Genomic DNA, 25,047 nt, shown 5'->3' with positions numbered 1-25,047 from the left:
AATTGGCCAATGTAAGTGACTGGCTCAAAGGAAGTCCTTGCTAAATGGCAGCTGGAATGGTGATGGTCACCGATGCGGATGATGACGATTTGAGCTGTCCTGCTTGAGGATGGCTCCCTCACAGTTAATGTGCCCTGAAAGGCTGGGCGATCTTTTTTCAGATTGCCTCCTTGACAGATCGTGCTCAAGTCCTCTGAGGTCCTTGGCAGTTCTGATGAGTTGCCCTGTCCCTCCAGACCTGGGTTAAGAATGGAATTTCAAGTGAACCTGGCTCACCCCCTGAGATTCCAGGCGCATCCTTTTGCCCACCTCAGCCCTTTCCTGCCGGAGTGGGGGACCGGCATCCCTTGACTGGTGAGTCCTCCATCTCTGGGCCTCACAGGATGTGACTTTGAGGGTTCAGAGCCCCGTTTGGGAGCTCCAGTTGTGCAGAGGGCAGTGTTGGTGGCTGAGCAGCGGAGAGATGGGCGGGAGGAGTGGAGGGGCTCTGGAGAGCTCAGTTCTAACTCCGGCTGCAGCCGGAGATAATGCACGTTAAGCAGCTGGCTCTGGGCCATGTTTCCACAGCTCCTGTTTTTGAAGCAGCAACTCCTTGGAGCTGGGGAGGAGGGGAAGGGAGGAGAAGGGGGAGAAGGAAGAGGAGCAGGGAGGAAGAAGAGGAGCAGGACTGTTCCACACCTGGGCAGGGCGGGCCTTGCCAGACCTTCGTAACAGGAAAGGACCAATTTCCCACAATCTACGGTATCCCCTGCCAGAGATTTAAAGCCACTGAATATTAACACAACAACAAAAACAACAACAACAACAGCAACAACTACTGACATTAATGGCATAATTTAAATCCTTGTGACAAATGGCCAGTAAGTCCCCACCTCAAGTTGTTCTCAGGCCCAGGGTTGGGGATGGGGAGAGAGAAGAGGAACCATGATGCATTGAGTTAAGGGCTTGGGTAGAGGCCTCGGCAGCGACTGGGGACCCCAGGGCCATGTGACTGTCACCTGCTGGCACAGTCCAGGAAGGCTGGCTCTGCAAGGCCAGGAGTTTGCTCCTCACCCTGTGGGTGACCTGGAGTCAGAGGAGGCATGACGCTGGTGCAACTCCCTCTGACCTGTATCTTTTCCCTTTTCCTGCTGATTGCTGGGGAGGGGAGACTTTTCTTGGTGATGGCAAATCCAAGGGTGGCCTGACTTCTCTTTGGAAGAATGTCATGGGTATCACCTATAGCTTCGGTGCTGGGGACAAGCTGAGGTGGCACGTTGGTTTGGGGTTGGGGGGTCAGTGGGAGTGGAGAGTGTTCCGAAGGGGCCCCTTACTCTCTGAGCAGCTGAGCCCAGGCCTTGGGTAGCGCCTGGTACCTGCTCTTTCTGTGGACTGTTCCAGAGCCCCTGAGTGTGCGAGGCAGAGTCTCGAGAGCTCCTGCTCTGGCTGGATGCAACCTCCTGTGTGCAGGGCCTCCTGCACCTCCAGAGTGCCCACTGGCCTGGCTCTGCCCCACCTGCCATGTACATAGTCACCCTCCTTGGGACCTCCCCAGTCTCTAGTTCTGTAAGGTGAGTTGTTGCCGGAAGTAATTTCTAAGGCCCTTTATAGTTAACACTTTCTGTGCTTAGGTCTCCTTCGCTCCTTTTTCTGTCTAAAAAAGGCGTTACTCTCAAAAGTCACTCACAGAGATTGTGGAGACCCTGGTGTAGTGCCCTGAAAACACTGATAATACCTGATGTTCTCAGAGCTGGGATTCCGTGCCAGGCATGATGCTTAGTGCTTCTGGCATATCACCTCATTGACTCATCCCAACCAGCCCTGCAAGGTAGGTGCTGGTGTTGTCCCAACACACGGATAGTGAAAGTGAGACTGAGGGCCTGAGGAACTGCCCAGGGTCACCCAGCCAGTCAGAGAGGTGGGCTGGAGGCAGGCTCCACTTCCTCACCCCCTTCTCCCACCCTCCCTCATTGGAAGTGCCGCTGGGTGAGAGGAGGTTCTGTTTCCAAATCCTCTGGCCAAGTTATTGAGTTAAATACCATTTGCTTTCAAAGCCCACAGAGTCCATCTATGCTGGGAAAAAAGGGGAGGTGGGTGGGAAACCACCATCAAATTTCCTTTTAGTCATAAAAATGGATGCAATTTATTTTTTTCTGGCATTCCAATTACATAGACGTTTGTCGCCAGCTGTTTGTTCTAACATGGAGTGTTCTCTCAGCTGCCGTTTCTCCTCTCACATTTGACACCATTAGGTTACAAGTCTGGCAGGGACTGGGCTGGAGGGATCAATAGCTGGGGAACCTCACAGGTGAGCTCTGAGCAGCTCGCCCTGCCCCACGCTAAATTCAGCCCTCTGATATTCCCCGGTGGTCCCGAGGTGGGTAAAAGCTGGGGATGCTGCTTTTCTTTTTCCTTTCACATTCTTTTTACCCCACCCTTTCTCTCTCCTTTTCCCGATTACCACCCTCCGGATATGCACTCACAGATCTCACCTTTTTCCTCCAACATGCTGTGTATGAATGAAAACTTGGGGTCTCCTGCATAGTGAACAAATACTAACCAACAACTTAAGTTCAGAAAGTCACAGAGACGTGGGAAGCCCCCTCTACTGCTCTGATAACCCTTGGGAATGCAGAGACTCTTTAGAGAACCCCCTTGGAGCACCTCTTCCAGCTGGTGTGCCCCTCTAGAAACCCCTACAGAGGCTCTGTGACCCTTGGCCCTGGACCCTGGAGAAAGAGTCTCTGTGTAGGTGGGGGTTAAGTCGAGAGAACATTACAGTTCCCTGTGGTGTGATCATTTAACTTTAAGGCACACAAAAATATAACAGGGAGACCCTGGGCAAGACCATGAAGTAAGTGAAGTATAGAGCATTGGGGCTGGAGACCTGTGTTTGAGTCCTGGCACTGGCACCTCCTAGCTGTGTGACTTTGAGTGTGTTACCTAACCTCTCTGATCCCCACTTCTCTAACCTCTCTGATCCTCAGTTCTTTCATCCCTAAAATGAGAGCCTACATACCTTCATTGCTGTCTTGCTGGAAGATTTAAACAAGATTCAGTATGAGAAAGGGCTGGCATTTTCTCAGTGAGTGCCAGAAAGGAAATTTCATGAATTTACGGCTACAAGGTAACAACTTCATATGGAACACCAGGAAGGAACATCTCAGAAAAGGGCAGTCCCCAGGGGTGGATGAATGACTGACCAGCCAAAATGTAAATGAGGGTGAGTAGTTCTAAGTGGGGGACTCCTCCGTCCCCAGCACTTCAGTGCAAAGCTCTATTCCTGCATCCTTAAAGGGGGGCAAGTGTGCAGCCAACCCAGAAATCCCCGGGCTTCTAAAGTTCATGGACTCGTACCAAAATACATGCATGGCATTGGTTGCATACAGTAATAATGCCAATAAACAGACTACCACCAATAATCACATTGACGATGTGGTGAGTGCTCATTGTGTGCCAGGCACCTCACATACATTATCTCTGCCCCCTATTACACAAACCCCTTCCCCCATAGCACAGAGGGGAAACTGAGGCCCTCCTGCCCAAGTCCGCGTGACTAGAAGTGGTGGAGCTATTTCGAGCCTGTGTCTCTTTGGTTCCAAACTCCCAGCTCTTCATTCCTGAGGCTTGCCTGTCCCTGAAGTTCACACACTGCCCAGCAGGGTGGCCTGCTCCCAAGAGGCCTCCAGCAAATGCTGGGTGCAGGGCCTTGCCCAGAGCAACCGCTCTTATGTAAGCAGCCAGGCTGCAGCACGTGGAGGCTTCATTAAGCTGTGGGAAGCCAATAGCCTGGTGGTGGCGCTGGGGGTGGTTCAGGGTGGGGTGGGCTAGGGGGTGTCATCAGCCCTGAGCACCCCCAGTGCTCTGCCGCCAGCGAGGCCTGACACCGGGTTAAGTCGCCTGGCGGCCTCTGGCTGCAGCTGGGAGCACGCCTGGTTCCCATTCGGGCGCTGTGGTTTTGATTAGCTGTTCTCCGAGGCGGGCCTGGTGGTGAGTCCATGGGAGCTCCGCTGGAACAGAGGGTCCCCCGCCCGCCGCCGCCACGGCCCCCCCTCCTGGCAGCCCCAGACTCCAGATGTTCCGAGCTCTCGCTGGGAAGGCCTGCTGGCGCCACGGAGGGCAGAGGGCAGGGAAAGCACGCGAGCTGGAAGCCCAAGCACTCAGTCACCGCAGGCCTTGGCAGCCCGCCCAGCCCTCTGCTGGCACATTCCCCAGCTCTCCCCTAGCCATCTGTTCCCAAAAAACCCTTTCAGAGCCTCATCATCACTCAGGATACAACAGCGTGAGCAGCTGGTTTGGAGGCAGCAGGGAAAACCGTGCAAAAGGTCCTTTGTGAGAGAGGAAACTCGCTTATGAATAACAGGGCTGGACACCGTAAAAGTTGGCGGCTGGAATTCTTGTTTCTCAGGCGCCGCTGTTTTCTCTTGACTTTTTATCTCTGGTTTTTATTTTGTTCCTCCTTGTTTTCTTTTAATGTTGTTTTTTCCTCTTCTTACACCAGTTGTGACTTTTCTTCCTCCTCTAAGGTGCCTGAAGGCCACCTAATTAGTTTCCCTGGATACTGCTAAACTTTTTTTTTCCCTCAAAGCTGTTAAAATTGAGAATGGTTGGAAGTGATTGTTTTCATAAAACCTCAGCTGGAGTAGACAGGCGAGAAAGAGGTGCCCGGGAGGGCACGGCGTGGGCAGGGCCAAGACCCATCGATGTGTTCAGCAGAGAGTCGTATGCTGAGCATAAAGATGTGAACAGTGTGCACACAGAGAGAGGGTGGGGGGCCAGAGATAGCATGGAGACCCTCATCAGCTCATCAGAGAGCAACACGGAACATTTGGGAGAATGTGTCATTAATTCACATCCCAGGGCCTGGATCCCTCAGCTGATTGCAGTATGACATGAAGCCTTTTAAAAGAACTGGCTGCCGCCACTGCCAGAAACTCCTGGAAGACGTGTATCTGGGCACCTCCTGGGAGCAGGCACCAGGTGGCCTTTTGGGGGCCTGTGGGATGCTGGGGCAGAGCTGGCAGCTGGGAGGCCAGCACTGGGGATGAAAGGAGAGGGCAAGGCCTGGCCACCTTCCTCACACCCCTCTGGACCCCCGAGTAGGAGCTGAGAGTCAGGCCTGGGGCTGCCAGGTGGAAGTGAGGCGAGAGATGCCTTCCTAGTGTCAGAGGGTGCTGATGTGATGATGGGGCAGGCACAGGTCAGGGGCAGGAGACGGGGGGTTTCCCCTTTACTTCCTCAATTCCCTGCACCTTTTTCCAGTGCTGCCTCCCCCACAAATGTCCCCCGGCAGCCCCTCACCCCAGCAGTAGAAAAAGCCTGTCATCCATTGTGCTGTGGGTGGTCAGCTTTTTTCAGTGAGGATCTGAGCTTTGCAGGATACTTGTGCTTTCACCTGCACTCCACTCTGGCCTCCATGCTTCGTTCCTGTCTCCCTCATCTCCCCTCTCCTCCCAGTTTCTTTCTTTCTTTCTTTTTCTCCTCCCAGTTTCAGTTGGAGAGATGGCAGCTCCAGCAGGCCCACATATTTATGTTTATCACAACTTCAGGACCATTAATCTTACCGTCTAAAGGGCTCCGTGCAGGCCGACGAGATCCAGCCTCTCGACCCGGGCCTCCCTGGACAGGTGTCTGGGTCTGGACTGTGAGGCAAGTCTTAGCTCTGCCCCAGGGGCTGTGTGACTGGATGGTCTTGCTCGAGTCTGTTATCTGGGGGATGCCCAGCCTGCCTTCCAGATCTAGTAGGGATCAGTGGCACAAAAGGATGTGAAATTGTTTTGTGAACTTCACCCTCCCTCCCATATCTCCTGCCTGAGAGGTTGGTCTTCATGGGGTTGTGAGGAAGACCTGGGGAAGGAGGCGTGGCCACTGGCCCAGGCCCCTGGGGATAATGTGGAGTTGGCCCAGTGACTAGAAATTACTTCCAGAGGAAAAGGGGGGAGGCAGAAGGACAGAGGTGAGCGGGCCTACTCTGCCCACTGCCCAGCACCCAGCACAGTGGGAGGCCTGGGACAGAGGGTGCACCAGCAGGCCCTCGTTCCCCACGTGTCCTCGAGCAGACCGTCCCCTTACTACCTGCCCCAGCAGACCAGAAAACGTGTTCTAGGGGAAATACAAATCCTTGCTTTCCTTGAGCTCCTAGAACAAGTATTTCTAGAAGGCGAAGTAGGAGCCATTCCTTCCTTTGAGGCCTTCCGCTCTCTGCCCAGAATTCATGGCCATCTGGGGCCTGGCCCAGTGCCCAGCTGCTCCCCTATTCAGTCTGTCCCCTCCTGAGCTCCGCCCAGCAACTCTGCCAGAAACCAGGTCGGACCACCTCACTTCCCTGCTCGGGACCTTCAGGGGCTCCCCACAGGCCAAGGATAGAAGCCAGACTCCCTTGTAGGACACCTAACCCTCCCCCTCAAGTGACCTAGCTCCAGCCGGTCACTCCCTGTGTCCCAATTTACACTCCAGCAACACGGAACTCCTCACCCAAAGGGGCTATTTATGGCCTCTGTGCTCATGCTGTCCCTTCTGTCTGGCTAACTCCTGCTCATTCTGGAAGGCTCAGCTCCTCTTGGAAGCGCTCCTTGACCCCTACCCCAGCCTCCTCCTCAGGGACCCATGGCATGGCCCCCTCTTCCCTCACTTCTCTTACCATAGGGGTGTGTGCTGTCTAATTCAGGCGAGTATCATATGATATACTCTGAAGTAATGATATAAAATGTGCTGTTATGTGATAGTCTATTCTGTGATAGAGCGCGGTTTATGTCATTACATTATATTTGTAGGTGATATGTTACATGATACATTATGTGATATAGCCAGTACACTGCATTATTTACACAATGTTTATTTGGTGCCTGCCTCTTGAGCTAGACTGTGAGCCTTTTTATCTTTATGTCCGAGCTCCTGTCACATAGTAGGCCCCCAAATAATTACACACTGTTCCTTCCACTAAAATTCACACTGCGGGGGCCGAATATTCCTGTGCTGAAGGCAAAGACTTTAGGGAATGATGAACTAGGGGCTTCAGGACACAGCCAGGGAAAGGCCGGGGCTCCCCCATACCTCCACGTGGGCTCTTGTGCCCTTGTGCCCTTGAATCAGTGAGAACAGCTTTGCATTTCAGACCACAGAGAACCCTCAAGCAGCAGCTTAAATTAACAGAGGCCCCCGTTTCTCACAGTCCAGGAGGGAAGCGGCTGCTTCCTGGCTGCTTCCTGGTCTCCAAGACTCTGGTGATGTCGGGGCTCCCAGCTCCTTTTGGTCTTCACCTCCTGGCTGCACAGTGGCTGCCATAGAACCGAGCATTTCATCCTCACGCTGCATCTGAAGGCAGGCAGGGCAGAGGCCTCACCTCAAAGAACGTTTCTCTTTACCAGTTCAGTCAGTCCTACCCAGACATTCCCTACCTGCCCGGAGAGAAGGGGTGCTCCTGCAACGGAGGAAGACCTGAGGTCTCTCCGCTGGGAGGGCAGCACGGTGAACAGTCCGTCACATGGCTCATTCCCGGAGGGTTGCTTTGTGATGAGGTGGTTTTCTTCCCAGTGGGCGAACCAGTGTCACAACCTTAACCACAATGACAGAACCCCTTTCATGAGCTGGTCCACTCCTCACTGCAGCCTGCAAGGTGAGAGCCATTAGCCCCATTTTCTGTTGATTGAAGTTCAGAGAGCCTCGGTGGCCAGGCCAGGCCACTGGCGGTCTGGTACCTCTGCACAGCGCTTTACAGTTTGCAGAGCCCTCTCGTGCCCGTTATTGTCTTGACTCTTGCAGCTGCCTCCTGAGGCTACATTACTAACCATGGAGGTGAAATGAGGAGGCTGGGACCCAGAGAGATGAGCTCCCCCAGGCTCACACAGCTGGGCGGGGCCGGGCAGAACCAAGGCAGGCTCTTCCAGCCCCGTGAAACAAGCGCTCCTGAGTGCACACTATCACTCTCCTCTGCTCCCTGCAAGAAGCTGTGAACTGCACAGGTGTTGGCAGCACCGGGCCCGGGGCTGGGAGACGTGGGTCTCCAGCCCAGCCACTCATGAGCTTTGTAACCTCAGACACTTGTCTTCTCCAAGCTCCACTTTCCTCATAAAAAAATGGATAAAAATGTCTGTGGGTGAGGTGAGTTCAGGAAACAATGGCCATGAAAGGGCTTGTCAGTTCAGTTGGAAATGTAGTGCAGTCAGAGGGGGTTCCTGCAGGACACTGGTGATCCATCAGGAAGGTGGGTAGAGGGACCTCAAGTGTCCCTTCCCCACCCACTTACTTAGAGAATGGATACCAGACTGGGCTGCCCACCAAGGACTTGATTTTGCTGCCAGGCCCAGGACACCAGGTCTGTCCCTCTGCTGTCTGCCGTGTGTGTGTGTGTACACACCTGCTCAGGTGTGCTGGCACGTCTACAGGCGCCGTCTGTCAGGATCAGATGGAGGGCCTCCCACATGGTGGGCCGAGTTCCTGTCCAGGTAGAAATGGGGTGCACACTGGCAGATGACTGAAGGTCTCTGCTTCTGCCTCAGGGGTCCGGAGCCCCTAGAGATGGTCCTTTGATAGCAGGGCCAGGCAGCTGGGTTCATGCAGGGGCAGCCCCATGAGCCCCCTCAGAACGTGTAGGACAGCTATACAGTGTTGCTGAGAATCACCCCACCTGCTCCATAACAGTGATGTGCTCCTGCCTCCGTGTCCCCACCACTGCGTGCACCTACAGGACATGGGTAGGCAGCCTGCATGGTTATTCGCAAACACACCCCCTCCACACATACAGTGTGATTCTTCACTTGTTCGTTCTCTTTAGTTACATGAGCAGAAAAAGATGAAGAAAGCGTGACGGCCCTGCACATTTATTTACTAATAAATAGTTTTGAGTGTTTACTATGTGCCAGGCATTGTTCTAGGTGCTGGGTCCTTTAGAAAACAACACAGACAAAGGCCCCGCCCTTTGGAACACAGAGCTAAATGACACAGAGGCCATGCACAAAAGCTCACAGGAGAGCCAGTCCAGACCTTCTTTGGAGCCCACGCCTTCACTCCCTGGTGTCTCAGATCAGAGCAGCTGAACAGAAACAACCAATCGAAGTGGGAGGCCAGCTCCTGGAGCAGGTGCAGTGACAGCACCCAGAATCACAGCCAGTGGCCTAATTGTGTGGGAAGAAACAAAAACAAAAGGCGCAACGCCAGAGGCTGAGAAGAGCCAAGAGGCTTGGGGCCATTTAGCGTCGGGGCAAAGGGCCCCAGAAGCCTCAAGGACCTGGGGAGTCTTATGTAGACTGACATTTCTGGGCTTGACCTTGAGTTGTTAAGAAGAAGCTAAAGTACATCCAGTAACATCTGGCTGAGAATGCAGGGAAGTGCATCAGTTACTGGGACAGGACCTGCCCAAGCTGTTTGGCTCAGAAAGCAAGAGGCTTCCTTTCTCTAGGGAAAGTTGCTTCTGCATCGGGGCTGCTCCTCCTAGGATGTCAGTGTAGGGAGGGCAGGGCCCCTTGTCTTTCGTGCACGGCAGTAACCCCAGGGCTTCAAGTGGTGCCAGGCTTGGTCTAAACACTCAGAAATATTTACCAAATGAATGGAAAAATGGAAGCACAAGGAAATACGGTGTTTCCAATTGTCTTCCACAGCTAATGGGCAGCTCCTCTGTGCCTAGTACTGAGTGGGCCCTGGCAATCTAAAGTGGAGACCCAGTTCTTGCCTCGAGGAGCTGACGGGAAGACACACATGTGCACACACAGACAGACACGTGTGTGTGCTCTGACATATGGTGCCTAATGCCGACAGCTTGGCTTTGCAGCCATTGTGTTCTTTAATCCTGCCTGCAGTACTACCTCATGTAGTAGATGAGTGTTCCTACCATTTTATAGGTGAGGAGGCGGAGGTGCAAAGAGGTGAAGCTCAAAGTCACACAGCTGGTCGAATGGGGAAGTCAGGATTCACACAGAGGCTGTCTGATGCCAGAGCGGGCACGCTTAACACAGTGCCACTCAGTGGGTGTGTGTGGGGGAGTGTATGTGTGTGTGTGTGTGTGTGTGTGTACACATGAGTGTGGGTGAAAGAATTGTTTCTCTTCCCAGTCTTGGCCTCTCCTTTGTGCATCCAGAGGTGTCCCTAATGGTCAGGGTGGTAGTAAGTAAAGAGCCCTGATCAGACCTCTCCACACCCCTGCCTGAATTCCACGGTGGATCTAGAATCTAGCTATGAAGGGCTGAGGGATGATGGGAAGGGCTAGGGGAGGTGTTTTTCTCATCTTAAAACTGCATTTTCACACTGTTTTTGCAGAAATCATTTGATTATTTGGTCTGTCCAGGGACCTCATGGCCTCTCTCAGCTACCCCATTGTTACCTGCACTGGTCCTGAAATATCCAGAGCTAGACTCCTTCCTGGGGGTTTCCTGGAGACACACTGTGGTCTGTACAAAGGCTGGCTGGCCAGTACTTTGGCATGAATTGGCTTGTCTGGTTAGTGCCCCATCACTCCTGCTGTCACTTTGTGGTAAGGACTGGGGAGGGAAGGACTGAGAGATGCAAAAGAGTGATGGGAGTAGTTCCCAGCCCTGAGGAGGCAGGTCCCTCCACACTGTGATTGGGTGTGTGTGTATGTGTGTAGTGTGGGGCAGTTGGGAGTCAGGGAGCAGCGGGAAGCTGCAAGAGGGAGGGCCTTCCTTACCTGGCTGGGGCACCTATCTGCTCAGCTGTCAGCTCCTCTCCAGCCTGGGTACCTCCTCTGGCTTTGGGGCAAGGTCATGGGCTCCTTGAGCTTCTGGGTCTGGCAGAGCAGCATGTAGCCAAGTGGAATTGGCTGGACAACATCACAGGATGGGAAACAGATGGGAAGCTGCAGCAGCTGGGCCTCAGGCCTCACCCAGGCCAACTCGACCCTCACAGTGCCCTGTACTGTGGGTGGGGTGGAGGCCAAGAAAGACAGATAGGCTGACGGACATGGAGAGATAAACACAGGAGAGGCCAAGAGAGAGTTGGCACAGAGACGTGCAGGCAGAGCGCAGAGAGAGACACAGAGAGATTGGCAGCCAGAGAGAGTGGCCTGCAGCCCAGGAAGGCGTCAGCACGGCGGTGGCCTTGCGTCTCCCTGGCCGTCCCTTGCGGGCCTACTGGGCTCCTTATGAGGTCTGGCCCTGGCTCCGGAAGTGCCAAGACTCCCATGGCCAGCCACCTTCCCTCAGGTTTCAAGGGACGAAGGCTGAGGTTTTCTTAGAGCCGAGGCACGAAAGCCGGGTGGGTAGTTTGAGGACTTGCCAGTCCCATTTGCCAGGGAAGAAGCTGAACTCTCTAGGAGTCAAGGGTCTGCCTTGCTCTGCTTCATCCTAGCGGTGTGATGGACAAGTGAAGAAACTGTTCAGGCCCCCATTTCCTGCAAAATGGAAGCAGCAGTGGCCCCATCTGAGGGACTATGTGAGAAAACACATCCACAGGAGAGCTGCGTGGTGCCTGGCCTGAGGCTGCTTGCAATAATGCTCACTCTGAGCACTGAGTCACTTGCTCCTTTTCCCAGGCCTGGGAGGACGGACGTGGGGATCCTTCTCTCAGGAGCTCTGGTGGACGTATATGGGGTGAGCTAGGAGATGATGGCAGTCGCACCAACAATAATTTGGGGCACAGAGCGATGTAGGAGGAGTTAGTATGAAATGCTTCGGGAGTTCAGAGCAAAAACACGTTTTCCCAGCCTGCAGTGGAGGCGGGACTGAGGGTTACAAGAGGCTGGACTAGAGCTGGTCCTCCATTGTCCTGGATCAGGGACACAGCCAGCAAAACCCCATCCCCTAGCACAGTGTGGGGTGTGTGCACAGTGCGTGGACAGGATACCTGAGACCCAGCTCTGCCCTAGCATCTTAGCACAGGAGGGGTCTGCTGGGTTACTTGCTCTCATCCACATTGTCTGATGTGGCTGTTTCTTACTGGTAGGAAAGTTCTTTTGTATGTCATTGACTGACTCTGAGGTTTGAGCATACCCACTGGCCTTAGTAAATGAGGGGTTTGGCCTGCTGCACCCAACCTGGGGTGTCGGGGGCCTGTGGGGCGGGGTGGCCTCTGAGCAGCACAGGCAGCTGTCCACACACCGCAGCCGGGATCCCCAGCCAGCTCAGTCACTGCTGGTCAGCAGCCCGAAGAACACCCGGGGGGGATGGGCAGAACCGACGGCACTTAGCAGCAGCAGTGGTTTTCAGCTTTACCCTGGAGTTGGACTGTAAGCTGCCCCAGGACAGGGACTGTAACCCCGGTGCCTGTCACAGAGCTGGCACCCAGTAGGAATTCAATATATCTTTGTTGAGTGAATGAATTTTTCTCCCAATTCATGGTTCCCAGGCAGATTCTCCTGGCTCACAAGGGGCTCTGGCCATAACTTTGCAACGCTCAGACGCCTGGGACTTCTGAGGGCCCTCCCAGCCTGGACACAGTGTGATCCTTGATTCACGCCATGTTCCTGCCCTCGGCAAATAGCAGCCAACTCCAGCTGCTCATAAATTTCCTGCCTGTCACCCATGGCGCCCAGGCCAGGCGGGGCGGGAGGCTCTGGGGGTGGGTTGGTCATACCTGCTTCCAGTTCCCTGGGAAGTTTGGAGGCTGGAAGCCCAAGCTTGTGCCTGTGCCCAGAATAACCTCAGCAAAGCCTGGCCCTTGGAGGAGATGTGAACGCAGATCTGCCAAATGCAAAGATGTATGGGTTGGAGTCTTAGAGACAATACAAACACCAGCTACGGTGCAGTTTGCACCACATAATTCCACTTTCATAAAATACTATATAGGTGTGTCTAAGCATAGGGAAGCAGTCCCCCAATACTGTCAGTGTTTTTCTCTCGGTGGGGAGATTGACATGATTAAAGAAATTGTTTTTCTGTTCACTCTTCTGTATTTTCTAATTTTTCTATAATTAACGTGCTACCTACGCAAATTTTTTAAAAATTTAGGAGAAGAGGCCACAAATCCTGTGACGGCAGCTTTCAGAGGAACCTGTCTTTGAAGTTGTCCCTGAAGTGATAGCAGGCAGCCCAGAACCCTGCTGCCCGGAGATGCAGGCAGGCCAGAAAACTGGATAGCTGGTGCCGCTTTGCCCTGTGTTCAGGCCTGGGCCCACAGGTGGCACGGGCAGTGAGCTGGAATAGGAGGGATGTCCTTTCCGCTTTCCTTTGGGCTTAGATCTTGGGGGGTGGGGAGGAGGAGTGGGCTAAAGCGTGGATTTTGAACCTATGGGAGAAAGGGGTTCATCGTGGCAAATGACCTAAAGTGATTCCTGTATAAAAAAATTACCAAGTGTTGAAGGGTTCCACGCTAGTGTTGTATCAGATAGAGATGGAAGGCCTGTTATGAAAGTGGCCAATGATAATGCTCCAGAGCATGCATTGAGACCTTGTTTCTTATCTACCTTTGCCCTTGCAGCAGACCAAGGGAGAAAACTTGGACTTTCAAAAAATTAAAGTATCATCTGTTACTGTAATGCCTACCAGGTGGTTCAATTCAATTGTTTACTTTTGGTGGTGAGTTTCATAGCCAGCAGCAATGCCAATACAGGACTCATTGTCAGCCTAGAAATGGAACTTGCTCCATTATTTGAAGAATTGAGACAAGTTGTGGAAGTTTCTTAATCTGACCACGGTTTTGATGCCTACCTTATCTTCATTGTAACAGACATATCAATTCAGCAGTCTTTAGACCACAGCAGTACTTGTATCCATGTACTCAAGAAAGGACCCCTTTTCCCAACTTACACTAAAGAAAGAGCCTACAGATGTAATTTATGGACAGATTGTTATTTTTTCTTGTATAGGATCTTTTCTGATTTACTGAGATCTGGGGATTCCACAAACATAGGTTCAGTCTATTACAGATCCAATGGAGCTAGTCCAGTTACCAAACCTGCATGAGATTCTATTTGGTGGGTCAGAATCAAAATGGTACTTTGATCTACTTGAGCCATGACGTGCTCCCTGTGGTACAATGCCCCCAGGTCCGCAGAATGAAGCAGACTCTTTATTGTGAATAATAATGAGGACTTACCCTTTTTCGTATTGTTTTATTTCTTTGCATTGAGTGTGAGGAAGATAAAATGGCTTAGTAAAAGTAAGAAAATCAGTACAATCAGTAACTTTCCTGTGTATATATTATTTTGCAGAATAGATGAATGTTATTAATTGATTTGATTCTTCTCAGAGGGTGCTGCTTTTTGATGAAAATGAAAATCATAGCTAATGGTTTTCCCCCCTACTCTGTTTTCTATAAGCAGTGTCCTGATGTTTGTGTGTTCTTTATAAAATTTAGATGTGATTCATTATCGAACTCTGTTTCCGATATTGGTTATGTATGTAAATATGGTAGTACAGCCATTTCTTTCATACATGAATAGGAATAAAATAGCATTTTTAAAAGTAAAAAAATAAAAAACGTAACAGCTTTATTGAGATTATAGTTCACCCATTTAAAGTATGCAATGCAGTGATTTTTAGTATTTTCACAGATCTGTACAACCATCTCTACAGTCAATTTTAGAACATTTTCATCAGCCTGAAAAGAAACCCTGTATGCTTTAGTTACCACTTCTTACTCCTCAGTCTCCCCCACCCCCAGCCCCCAGCCCTAGGCAACCACTAATCTATAGATTTCCCTGTTCTCGACATTTCATGTGAATGAAATCATACAATATGTGGTCTCTTGTGTCAGGCTCATTTCATTTAGCATTCCGTTTTCAAGGCTCAGCCATATTCTAGCATGTATATTGGTACTTCATTCCTTTTTATGGCTAAATAATATTCCATTGTATGGATATACCACACTTTGGTTATCCATTCATCAGATGATAGACACGACTTATGTCATTTTAAAAATTGTGCTTATTTCTTTCAAAAAAGGTTATGTTGAAAGCAAATTGGTCAAGATGACAGTTGGTTCAAAGTGACTATTTCTGGTTACTTGTTTTGAGGCTTTTTAACCTGTTTATTCTGTTTTCAAATACCATTTAGTCAAACTTGGGACTCAGCTTTTTGTGGGAACGTGAGCCAGCATGTTCCAGTGATTCTGCTAGGTGCAAGGTCGTGACAAGGGCACGGCCCCATTGTCTCATTGATTCTTTGTAACTTACCTACTGTGCTCATTTTAAAGATGAGGAAACTGAGGCTTGGATACATGAACCAGCCTACCCAGGGCCCCACAGCTCGCTGACTTTGGTGCCATGATGAACCCCAGAATTCAGCATTCAGAATGGAACATGAAACCCCCTTTCTAGCCCCCACACATTGTACTTAAAAGTGAAAGATAAAATAATGCTCAATGGTGTAGGTCTTGGGAAATACATCCTCCCTGCTTGTCTTTCGTATTTTAATTTTAAAATAATATTTTAAATTTGACTTCTCGTTTTGGAACAAACCAATTTTAAAAAACTGTCAGGATTTCAATCCTACTGGACAACTTTTTCTGTAGGTAGAAGGCTATATACAAATTGCTTAAATATAGGAAAATGTATAATTTGAAAATAGTGAAAAATGGTCAAGTAGGTAAAGTGGACATCAGAGACTGAAAATGAATTTAAAAGGTAAAATAACTTAGAAGGCAGATGTAATTGTTTTTTGTTTTAATGCCCCCAATGTGGTAAAAATTACCCTGCATCACATAGGAGTGGTCAAGAGAGGAAACCAATCTGCTTAAAGCCAGAGGCAAACTTAGTAAGCAGAGGAGGTATAATTAGGAATTTAAAAAAAAACTGGAAGTGGACAAAAGCAAAAAACATGCAAAATTGTTCCAGGGTTCACAATGACCAACAGTTCACCCAAAGCACAAGCACATTTACAAAAATTCTCAATGTAACATTTGACATAGGAGACATATCCTGTGGTGTATAAAAGCTCCAGTCAATAAAATACCTGCAAATAGAAATATTTATTCACTCACTCAACAAATTTTTATTGAGATGCTGCTCTGCGTCCAGCACTGTTCTAGGCACTAGGGCCATAGCAGGGAATAAAGCAGACCACGTCCCTGTCTTCGCGGAGCTGACATTCTGGCTACAAACGAGTGAACAGATAAAAGGATGGTTTCTAAATGTGATAAACTCAACCACTTTGCCACGCTGACCAAATCACCTCCATCAGACTCAGCATGTCAGACCAGCCGAAAGGGACTGGAGAGGATATCTTGTCTAGTGGTTTTCAGAGTTTGTATTAGCAACAGAACCTGTGTTGAAAGGGCATCTTCTGTGATGAGCGGCTGTGATGCAGGGGCTCCTTAGGACAGTGAGCCAAGAGCCTTACCCAGATATACCTAGAGCCTTGGCCCACAGTGGAAACAGCACCCACAAGAAGCCAGAGCACGAGGGATGCAAGAGGTCCTCTCAAGCTGTGCTTCTCACACTAAGTGATGTCGCCTGGCAGGGGTCCCTGGTGTGGTTGTCACAGTAGGGAGTACTTGTCAGCCTCCTCCTCTGTCTGTGCAATTACTCACGCATACTCACACCCCTGATGCCCCCACACAGCCCCTTCTGAAAGGATAGCATTGGTAGATTTATCTCCCATTCCTCAGCCACAACTGATTGGTCCAGGGTAAAAATCTGACTGAGGCTGGACCAGTCGGGGTCTCTGCTGGGCATTTGGGGTTGGGGTGCTGAGCGACTGCGCCAGTTAGTAGTCTGGCAGGAAAGAAGCCAATTACTGCAAGTGGCCTTGTGCTGTTTTTCACAGGTGCCTACCGGGAAAGGGTCACAGATTGCCCCTATTGAGGTTTGCAAGCCCCTTGCTGTCTTTCCTGAGTCTTCCCCCTGGCCTCTCTGAAATGTCCTTTTGCAGCCTTCAATAAGCTTCACTTTACCAGAAGGTTGGCGTGAGTTTCTACTTATGATGCAGTTGTAATCACACCATCAATTGAGTGAGTTCACAAAACACTGGGTAAAGTCACATGAATTTCTTTACTGCAGGACTTTACAGAGCCTTTAATATGCTAATAGTCATAGTGATTTTCCAGGATGGAGCCAAGGTCTGTGGTGTTTCCAAACTCGTGGGATATACCTCAGCTAGGTAGTGTTCTGCAGAGCACCTCTTATTGGGGAGTGCTAACCCCCTTGCTGTACAAGTGAAGGAATTAAAACAGAGTGAGGTGCGCTCCCCTAGGTCACACAGCTGGTTAACTGTAGAGAAATTTCTGGCACCTAAGGCCTCCCAGTGTTCTTCCCCCCACGCCCTATTTGATAAGAGGCTTCCTTGGGTGGAAGATACATGTGCTGGGACTTCTGGGCCCAGGTAGGTGGTGGGAACGTAGGTCCATGTAGACACAAGGGAAAAGGTGGGGTCAAGAATTGAATGTCAGGCTTTGGCCAGAGAAACTGTCTCCGTTGCTCATGGGTGGTAGCTGTGGCTTCAGCAGAGTATGAGAGCTGACAGAGGTCTTCGGGCTGGGGTCCGGCTGCCCGGACACTCCAGCTGATCCAGCCTTCCACGCCTTCCCCCAGGCCGCAGGCAGGCTGAACAAGAAAGGAACTTGGCTGTCCTTGGCAGGGCCCGCCCAGGCAGTCAGCGCCGGGATGACGAGGGCTGTAAATCACCCCGTGGACCACAGACCCAGTGCCATCCCCACGGGTTTCCTTTCCGCTTCTTAATCCTTCTCCTCAGACTCGGTAACAAAAAGCAGATTCCTGCTGGGGCCAGCCATGCACCGTGGGCTCTGAGAATGAGAGCCTGGACTCACCACATCAAGATGCTTCCTCCTCTCACTTTCCCTTTTCCCCTTCTTCGCCTCTGTTAGCTAGATGACACACCCTCCCCCTGGCCCAGCTCCCTTGCCCTCCTTGGACCCCCCTTCCAGCCTTGCCCCAGCTTGCACCTTGGCTGCCTGCCGAGCCGGCCACCCCAGGACTGTGGTTCGCAGCCCTCCAGTCTCGTGGTTTGGCTCCATCCTGGCTCCCCGAGCCTCCGTTTCAGCAGGAGCAGCCCCTGTGTGGCAGAATAAACACTGCTGATCTGGATTCAAATCCTGATGCTGCCAACTTCTAGCACTTCTTTCTCTGAGCTGGGGATTGCTCACCTCTGAGGTGCAGATGCGAGGAAGCTCCCTGGCATGTCGGAGGTGTCTGACAAATGTTTTGCTTCAAAAGTGCTTGGCTGTTTGTTCAGGGCTGTTGCAAGAATCAGGAGAGAAGTATTTGGAACTGCTTTATTAAGGCTGTGCTGGGCCGGGTTAAGGGACTGCTGGTACTTGTTTGTGTGTTCTGGGTGGACTTGGAGCCCTCGCAGAGCCTTTCCACCAGCTCTCACTTCCCCTAGAGGCTAAAACCCCAGCAGCTCGAGCTCCATGACCTTCCCCATCTCCTGTGCCTTCCTGGTCGCAGGTCACACCCTCCAGTCAGTTTTCTCATGATCAAACACCAAGTTCAGCTGCCAGTGTAAAGTTTCCACAGGTCAGGACTGCGAGGAACTTTTGGTCGAACCTACAGATTTTCAAATTATGCTCCTTAGTGCCCTGAGTTCTCGAGATGTCCCGGGGAATACAATACTGGAGGAAATGCAGTAGGACTCTGGGTCCCCTCTCGCTGTGTCTCCTCCACTTTGCTGCTCCAAATAGACCAGAACCAGGTTTATCTGTGTTCTGTGTTAGGATCAACAGCTCAGACTTCATTTCTACGGCTCAAAAGAAAGCTTGAACATTACTGACCTGCTTCAGTTGAGTCATTTTAAAGACGAGGACACCGAGGCACAGAAAGTTAAGTGACTTGTCTCTTGTCTCTTATCCAGTTGGCAGGTTGCAACCAGTCTGCCTCTTGACACCTGGCGTAGTGCTCTTGTCTGCAGCGTAGGGAAGAGCGCGGTGGATGGCCATCTCTGTGGGGCAGGCCTCACTCTGCATCCCTCTGAGGTGTGACTGCCGTCTAAGGACTAGGTGGCCCTGAGCGCCCTCTAGCCCCTGCATCCCTGCCCATTCCCCCGAACCAACACAAGCAGCAGTGGCTCTGAAATGCCAAGAGGGGAGTAAGGGGGACAGGTGGGCTGTGGAGGCAGCCAGCCCTAGGTCCAAATGCTGGCTCCACCACTTTCTGAAGCCCTCAAGATGCAGTCCCCTGCCTGAGCTGTACCACTACCTCCCACGGCAGCTGCAATGATTAAGTGAGAGGAGGTCTGGCACCTGGTACAGGTCAACCTTCTGGAAACAAGAGTCAGGACAAGTAGGGGCGGCTTCTGATGGTTGGTTGTTTCTTTCAGGAGTGACCGGCCGTGGGCTAGACCAAGGACGCTGCTGTGGGCCCTCTTTCCAGTCGAGCCTGAGGAGAAGGTGAGCTCGCCAAGTCCAGCCTCGTCTTCTCCAAGAAGCTGCCAGATGCTCAGACCACTGCCTCTCAGGGTCACACAGGAGCACACCTGCCTCCCTCACCTTTCTGTCCTCCCCCAGCCACTCCACAGTGACTTCGCACTTTGCCCTCTGCCTGGTGGGGAGGGGAGAGCTCAGCCTTCCCCTTGCCTGGGGCCCGAGGCCCACCATCCGGCTGCAGAAATTCATTGCCAAAGAGTCCACAGAGACATTGAACAAAATGTGGTGAGAAAACCCCACAGAGCAAAGCCACACCGTTGCCCTATGACTTTTGCTCCTCCTGTTGCCTGACTTCCATCTCAAGCCAAAGACGAGTCAGCAATTCCACTAGGAAGTCACGGAAGGGATGGACATTTGGTGACTATTGGAAGCACCTGACCCTCCACCCTCGACCTATGTTTCTACACTGGGCCCTGAGCTAGCTGGGCGCAAGATAAGCCTCCTGAGGCTGTGAGAGGCAGGCCAGGGATGCCAGTAGGAAGTGGGATCTGAGATCCCGGTCCCCTTTTCTCCTTTCCACTGGCTTCTCAGGTCTCTGACCCTGATTCTTAATGTTCCCTTCTTGGGCCCTGAGCATCACGGGAAGGGGGTCATTGGGGGAAAGAAGGGATATTGACCACCCCACACACCATCCCAGGGACCTGCCCCAAGGCGACCTGCCTAAGGGTCTTTTCTCCTGAGTCAGCCCAGCCAGCCACTCCGTGCCTGTGGCCCATCTACCTGGCTGGGCAAACAAGATGGCGCCCTGCTTGGAGGCCAGTGGTGTGTTACTGGTTATGCAGGGGGCAGAAGGGAGGAAGGGACCAGGGGAATAGGTCAGTATGTCGGGGAGTGGGGCATGTTCAAAGCCAAGGCCTGCTCCTTTCTTCGCTCAGGAGGCCAAAGCTGTTCACATCTGTGCTCAACCATCTGCTTCAAATTGAAGTAAAAGCCCCAACATGTAAAGAAAACACTTGCGTGTGTTTAGTGGACTCTGTGGGTGGGGTGACCAAGATTTTGGCTGGTCAGTTGAGGGGGGGTGCATTGGGGGAGGAGATAGGTTGGTCTCCCCCTAGAGGTTGAGAGCCCTCCAGGAAGTGGGCAGTGTGTGAGTGAGTGTGTGTGTGTGTGTCTGTGCGTGTGTGTGTAAGGGGGTAGAGGGGGCCCTCACCATGACCTCAACCTAGACTAGTGACCAGGAGGGCCGGTCAGGGACATGTGGGGAGCTCTTTCCACTTTGTACCTCACTTAATCCAAACCATGAGTTTATGAGGTGTGGGCTCTATTTTTAATCCCGTTTTATAGATGAGGAAACCAAGGCCCCAAGGAAAAAGGGCCAGTTAGTGACAGCTGGTTCTCAAATCAGGGTGGCCTCCCTCCAAGTTCTGTGCTCTTAACCCCTTTCCAGCCCCATAGTCCAGTCCCAGCCCAAAGTCTTTGAGTAGCCTCGTCATGGCATCTCACCTCAGTGGGCCTGTTTAAAATAGGGACAATAAAGGCCCATGGGGATGGCAGAGGGGGTAATAAGATTAGAACTAGGAAAGGGCTGTCAGGGTGGAAATGCTGTGCCGGTGGGGCAGGGCTGCCCAACAGGAGAGCGGGTGCTGAGGAAAGAAGGCTGTGCTCCTGCGGATACTGGTCTGTCCCTTGGTTCTACCCAGGGTCACCCTCCCTTACCTGTTCCTAAGGCTCCTGGGCTGTGGCTGCAGTGTCTGCAGGTGGAGCTGGCTGTAGGGAGCCTCCTCTTCTTGCGCTGCAGGTGGAGCTGGCTGTAGGGAGCCCCTGCATGGCTCTTTGCCAAGGACCAAAATCTGGGCCAGAAGCAGGGGACCCAGCTCGCCCAGAACACTCCTCCTAGCTCAGGTGCCACAGAAGCAGGCCAGACAAAGTGAGCTTGGAATGGGGGCTGATAGGGACAGTTAGGAAGGGTCAGTCTCCCTGGTACTCCAGGCACAGGTCACAGCCCCTCAGTGGTACTTCTGAACTTCTGAGTGATGCTGGTGGCAGGAAATGTGGACCAATCAGCATCAAACTTCTTGACACCAGTGGACCCTTTCTGTTACCAAAGGGCGGGGTGGGGATTACCCCATCCCACTGCCAGGGGACCTGACCTCCCCTCCCCACCCCTCTTCTACTCATGGCCTTCGTTACTCACTTCCTTTTCACTGCCTGGCATCTATTGATGGTCAGCTCCATATCGACACTAAGCTGGGTATTGGCAGTAGAGAAATGGATCCCATGTAATGCCTGTCTTCACAGAACTCATGGTTTTGTACAGACAGACAAGCAAATAATTATGATATAGTCAGATGACTAAGATGATGTTGTGGCTTCAGGAAAGAAAAAAACTAACTCTCCCTGGGGAAGTATCAGGAAGGCCTTTCCTAGAAAGGGGCCATGGGAGTTGGGTCTTGAGGGATGAATAGAAGTTTTCTGTGCAAAGGAATATTTAACCCTGACAGGACATTGGAATCACCTAAGGAGACTATTAAGCATTTATATAAAGTATTAATGCCGCCAAAATCTCATCACCATAAATTCTGATGTATTGGTCTGGGGTGTAACTGGGGCATGGAGAGTTAGCAAAGCTCCCCAAGTGATTCTAATAAGCAGGCAAGGTTGAGCCACTGGTTTAAGTGTGCTTAGGTCTCTGACAAAAAAGTGATTTAGAATCACTGATTGTGGGATACAGGCTGTGCCAAAAATGTGGAGGTGTATGTGTGCGCACACACATACACGTGCTCGTATGTATATGACTAAGAAGTCCATGCTGTTCTTTTCTTTTCCAGCTTCGTCCCCTGTACAGCAGCTTGTGTTCTTGTGCATCACACACACACACACACACACACACACACACACACTCATCCTTCTTGTGTGCACATGCACCTCCAGACACATGCTTGTGTACATTCCCAGGTAGGGGAAATCCATTTCAGACAGATTCAAATTCCATCAGCAGTCTCTAAACAGTTTTCTGTAAGCAACCATGCAAGAAGACACTCACCAAAATAAAAATTTTGAAGAGCCACCCTCTTGGGGCCTTGTGAGGGCATTCCCAGGCCAGCCGACGCTTCATGGTCACAATCATTGGCCAATTGGTTTTTGGCACACTCTCCTTGCTATGTCGCTTGCTCTGGGTCCTGGCTCTGCGTGCCAGTAATGACTCATCAGCCACCAGCCACAGATGCACAAGGGGACCCTCTTCAGGGACCATGGGGACTTATGTGAGAGGCCCACGTGTGCACCTCTGTGTGCATTCCTGGTTCCTGCAGTACCATGCTTCCTCCTCTTGGCAGGACGAAACCACAACGGATGGCTCCAGAGTTGGAGATCTCCCCAGCTCACAGGCTGAGCCTTACAGGGCTCTTCAAAAACTCCACGCATATATAAAGTTCAGACAGTTAAGTTTGCAAACTCATCCTAGAAAAAGCGCTACATACCTCATTGCTGAGTATCACTATGGTCACCTTTGAAGTACTCCCCTTGGGAAGCTATGTACTGATGCCAGTGCCTAGTCCACCTTTCAAAGCAATTTTGGCACTCTATTTCTGGAATGGCCATCAGAGCTGTTGTCGTATTACCCTTGATGTCCTGAATGTCATCCAAATGTCTTCCTTTCAATATTTCCTTTATCTTCGGGTAAAGAAAGAAGTCACTGGCAGCCAGATCTGGTGAGTAGGGAGGGTGTTCCAATACAGTGATTTGTTTACTGGCTAAAAACTCCCTCTCAGACAGTGTGACGTGAGCTGGTGCATTGTCGTGATGCAAGAGCCATGAATTGCTGGCGAAAAGTTCAGGTCATGTAACTTTTCACGCAAACTTTAGCACTTCCAAAGAATGAACTTGGTTTGTCCATTTGGTACAAATTCATGATGAATAATCCCTCTGATATCAAAAAAGGTTAGCAACATCGTTGCAACAAGTTCGCAAACTTAATTGTCCGACCTCATAGGCTGCATTGCTTCCTGGTTGTGGCGTCAGACTATCCCAGGAAAGAGGCTTAAGTTCTGGGGAAGGGGGTTCTGTGAGTCCCTTTCTGGGCTCACAGATTGGCCAAGGTCTGAAGTGGGTTCCATCTCCCCACACTGTACTCCTTTCTGTCCCCATAGCCCACCACTCTGTCCTGGGACCTCCTCCTTCCAACTCACCATGTCCTCCAAGGCCCTGTGCTGTCCTATTTCTTTTCCTGATCAACCCCCACCCATCTCCCCTTTCTCACCAGCCCGTGGGACATGAGTGGGCAGGTTCCAGGGGCCGAGAACTGGAGAGCATAGTCGTGTGCAGGGACTGTGCTGAGAGCTGGAGGAGCAGAGCTCCCTGTGCCTGTAATACAGGGCAGAGATGTGGGGACAGCTGATTAGACTGAGACAGACGCTGTGCTGTGGTCAGCCATGGTAAGCCTCCTAGGCAGCTGGAGCAGGGACTGCTTTTACCTTCCTCCTTCCATGCTGTTTCCTGAGCTACAAAGGGGTCGTTGCCAGCAGCCAGAGTGACAAATAAGCTGGCCTTTGCAGAGCAAGTCTTGGACATCTCCGAGTGTTTCCTTCAAGGGGATCTATATTGCCATTCTCACTCTGACCTCTTGCTGCCACCCCACCTGCATAGCTGCATTCTGTTTCCAGGCTCCAGGGGGATAGGGAGGCATGGAAGGGGCCCTGTCTGGGCTGAGTGGGGCAGGGAATGGGGCAAAGGGCAGCTGGCCTCTCCCTTTTCTCCATGGGTTTTCACCTTCCCATGCATCTCCCCTCTTCTCCCCTGCACCCCAGACAAACTATATCTGCCTTCCTGAAGCCAGGCTCCCCAAGGAACTTAGATTTATAACTGATGACTTTGTTTTACAGATATTTGGGCACATGTCTAATCTCTGGATAGTGCTAAGAATTCCTAGAGGGCAAAGGTTGGGTCTGATTCATCTCCAAATCTTTCAAAAGGTCTTGCAAAATGTATATATTGGTTTCTTTGTTAAATGAATGAATAAAAATTGGAAAATATGACTGATAATTCACGCATTTATTTTCTTCCTTCCACAAATAACTACCAAACAACTAATTTGCCCAAGACTCTGAGAAAATGGGACACAGGTCTTTCCCAAGGCCTGAAAGAGGCTCAACGGGAGAAGGTCCAGACAGAGTGGAGTCTGGGTTTGGGGCTTTTTGCTCTTTCTTGGCTGAGCCCTTGAGAACTGAGCTCCTGCAAAGAGGCTACCTTCATAGCACCCTCATAGCCTGGCATGTAGTAGGTGCTAAATAAACATTTAATGAATGTATGTGGATGAATTAATGAACCCTGCCACACTCCCTTACCGCCCCACCTCAGACGTCACTAATCAGTAGTGGTTTTTTTCTCAGGGACACTGTAGCTGCCTGAGTTCATGACAGTGTTCCAGGCAATCACTTTGAATCAACTGAAGAGATGTGCTTTCTTTGCCATTCTGCTCTCAGGGCTGCCCTGGAGTCAGTTACAATGGGAACACCCTCAGGCAGCCCTCTGGGGCACCACCAGGGTGGTGTGCCTGAAGCCATGTTAGGACGTCCTCTGGTCATTGCTCATGGGGCTGTGTGGCCACCCCCTGGTTGGCCTCCCTCCCTATCTGGGATTTGTTTGTGGCTGACCCTTCCTCTGCTATGGCTGATAGAGGTTTATTTCTGAAGCCCCTCCCCTGTGCCCATCGCCTCATATCAAAGTCCAGGCTCCTTAGCTGCCCATCGGACCTTTCACGGATGGTCCCATCCTCTCCTCTAGTGTCCCCAACAGCTCTCCAGTAGTGACTCCCAGTTTGGCCGTCCAGGGGCACTGTCCGAATCCCAACCTGAGACCCTAATA

The 25,047-nt window shown here is 51.3% G+C and overlaps 1 protein-coding gene and 1 pseudogene across 3 annotated transcripts in view; both read left to right on the top strand.

The window, feature by feature from the left end:
* The window catches only part of ATOH8 (atonal bHLH transcription factor 8), a 35,703-nt gene extending 11,478 nt beyond the window's left edge, over positions 1-24,225 (top strand). Inside the window, exon 4 of one of the 3 annotated variants that reach the window (XM_074332278.2) lies at positions 19,140-24,225. In XM_074332278.2, the coding sequence (XP_074188379.2) occupies positions 19,140-19,536 (397 nt within the window). In that variant the 3' untranslated portion in view covers positions 19,537-24,225. The other 2 variants (XM_019749217.3, XM_088796059.1) reach the window with 2 other exon arrangements.
* LOC109456751 (ragulator complex protein LAMTOR3 pseudogene) lies at positions 3,413-17,314 on the top strand (annotated as a pseudogene).
* Positions 24,226-25,047: the final 822 nt, after the last annotated feature.

Source organism: Rhinolophus sinicus, chromosome 2, assembly GCF_057876585.1.
Source record: "Rhinolophus sinicus isolate RSI-liver-muscle chromosome 2, RSI-T2T, whole genome shotgun sequence".
In the NCBI taxonomy this organism is placed as follows: Eukaryota; Metazoa; Chordata; class Mammalia; order Chiroptera; family Rhinolophidae; genus Rhinolophus; species Rhinolophus sinicus.
Note: the sequence above shows the minus strand (reverse complement) of the source record. Positions and strands in the feature narration are given on the sequence as shown.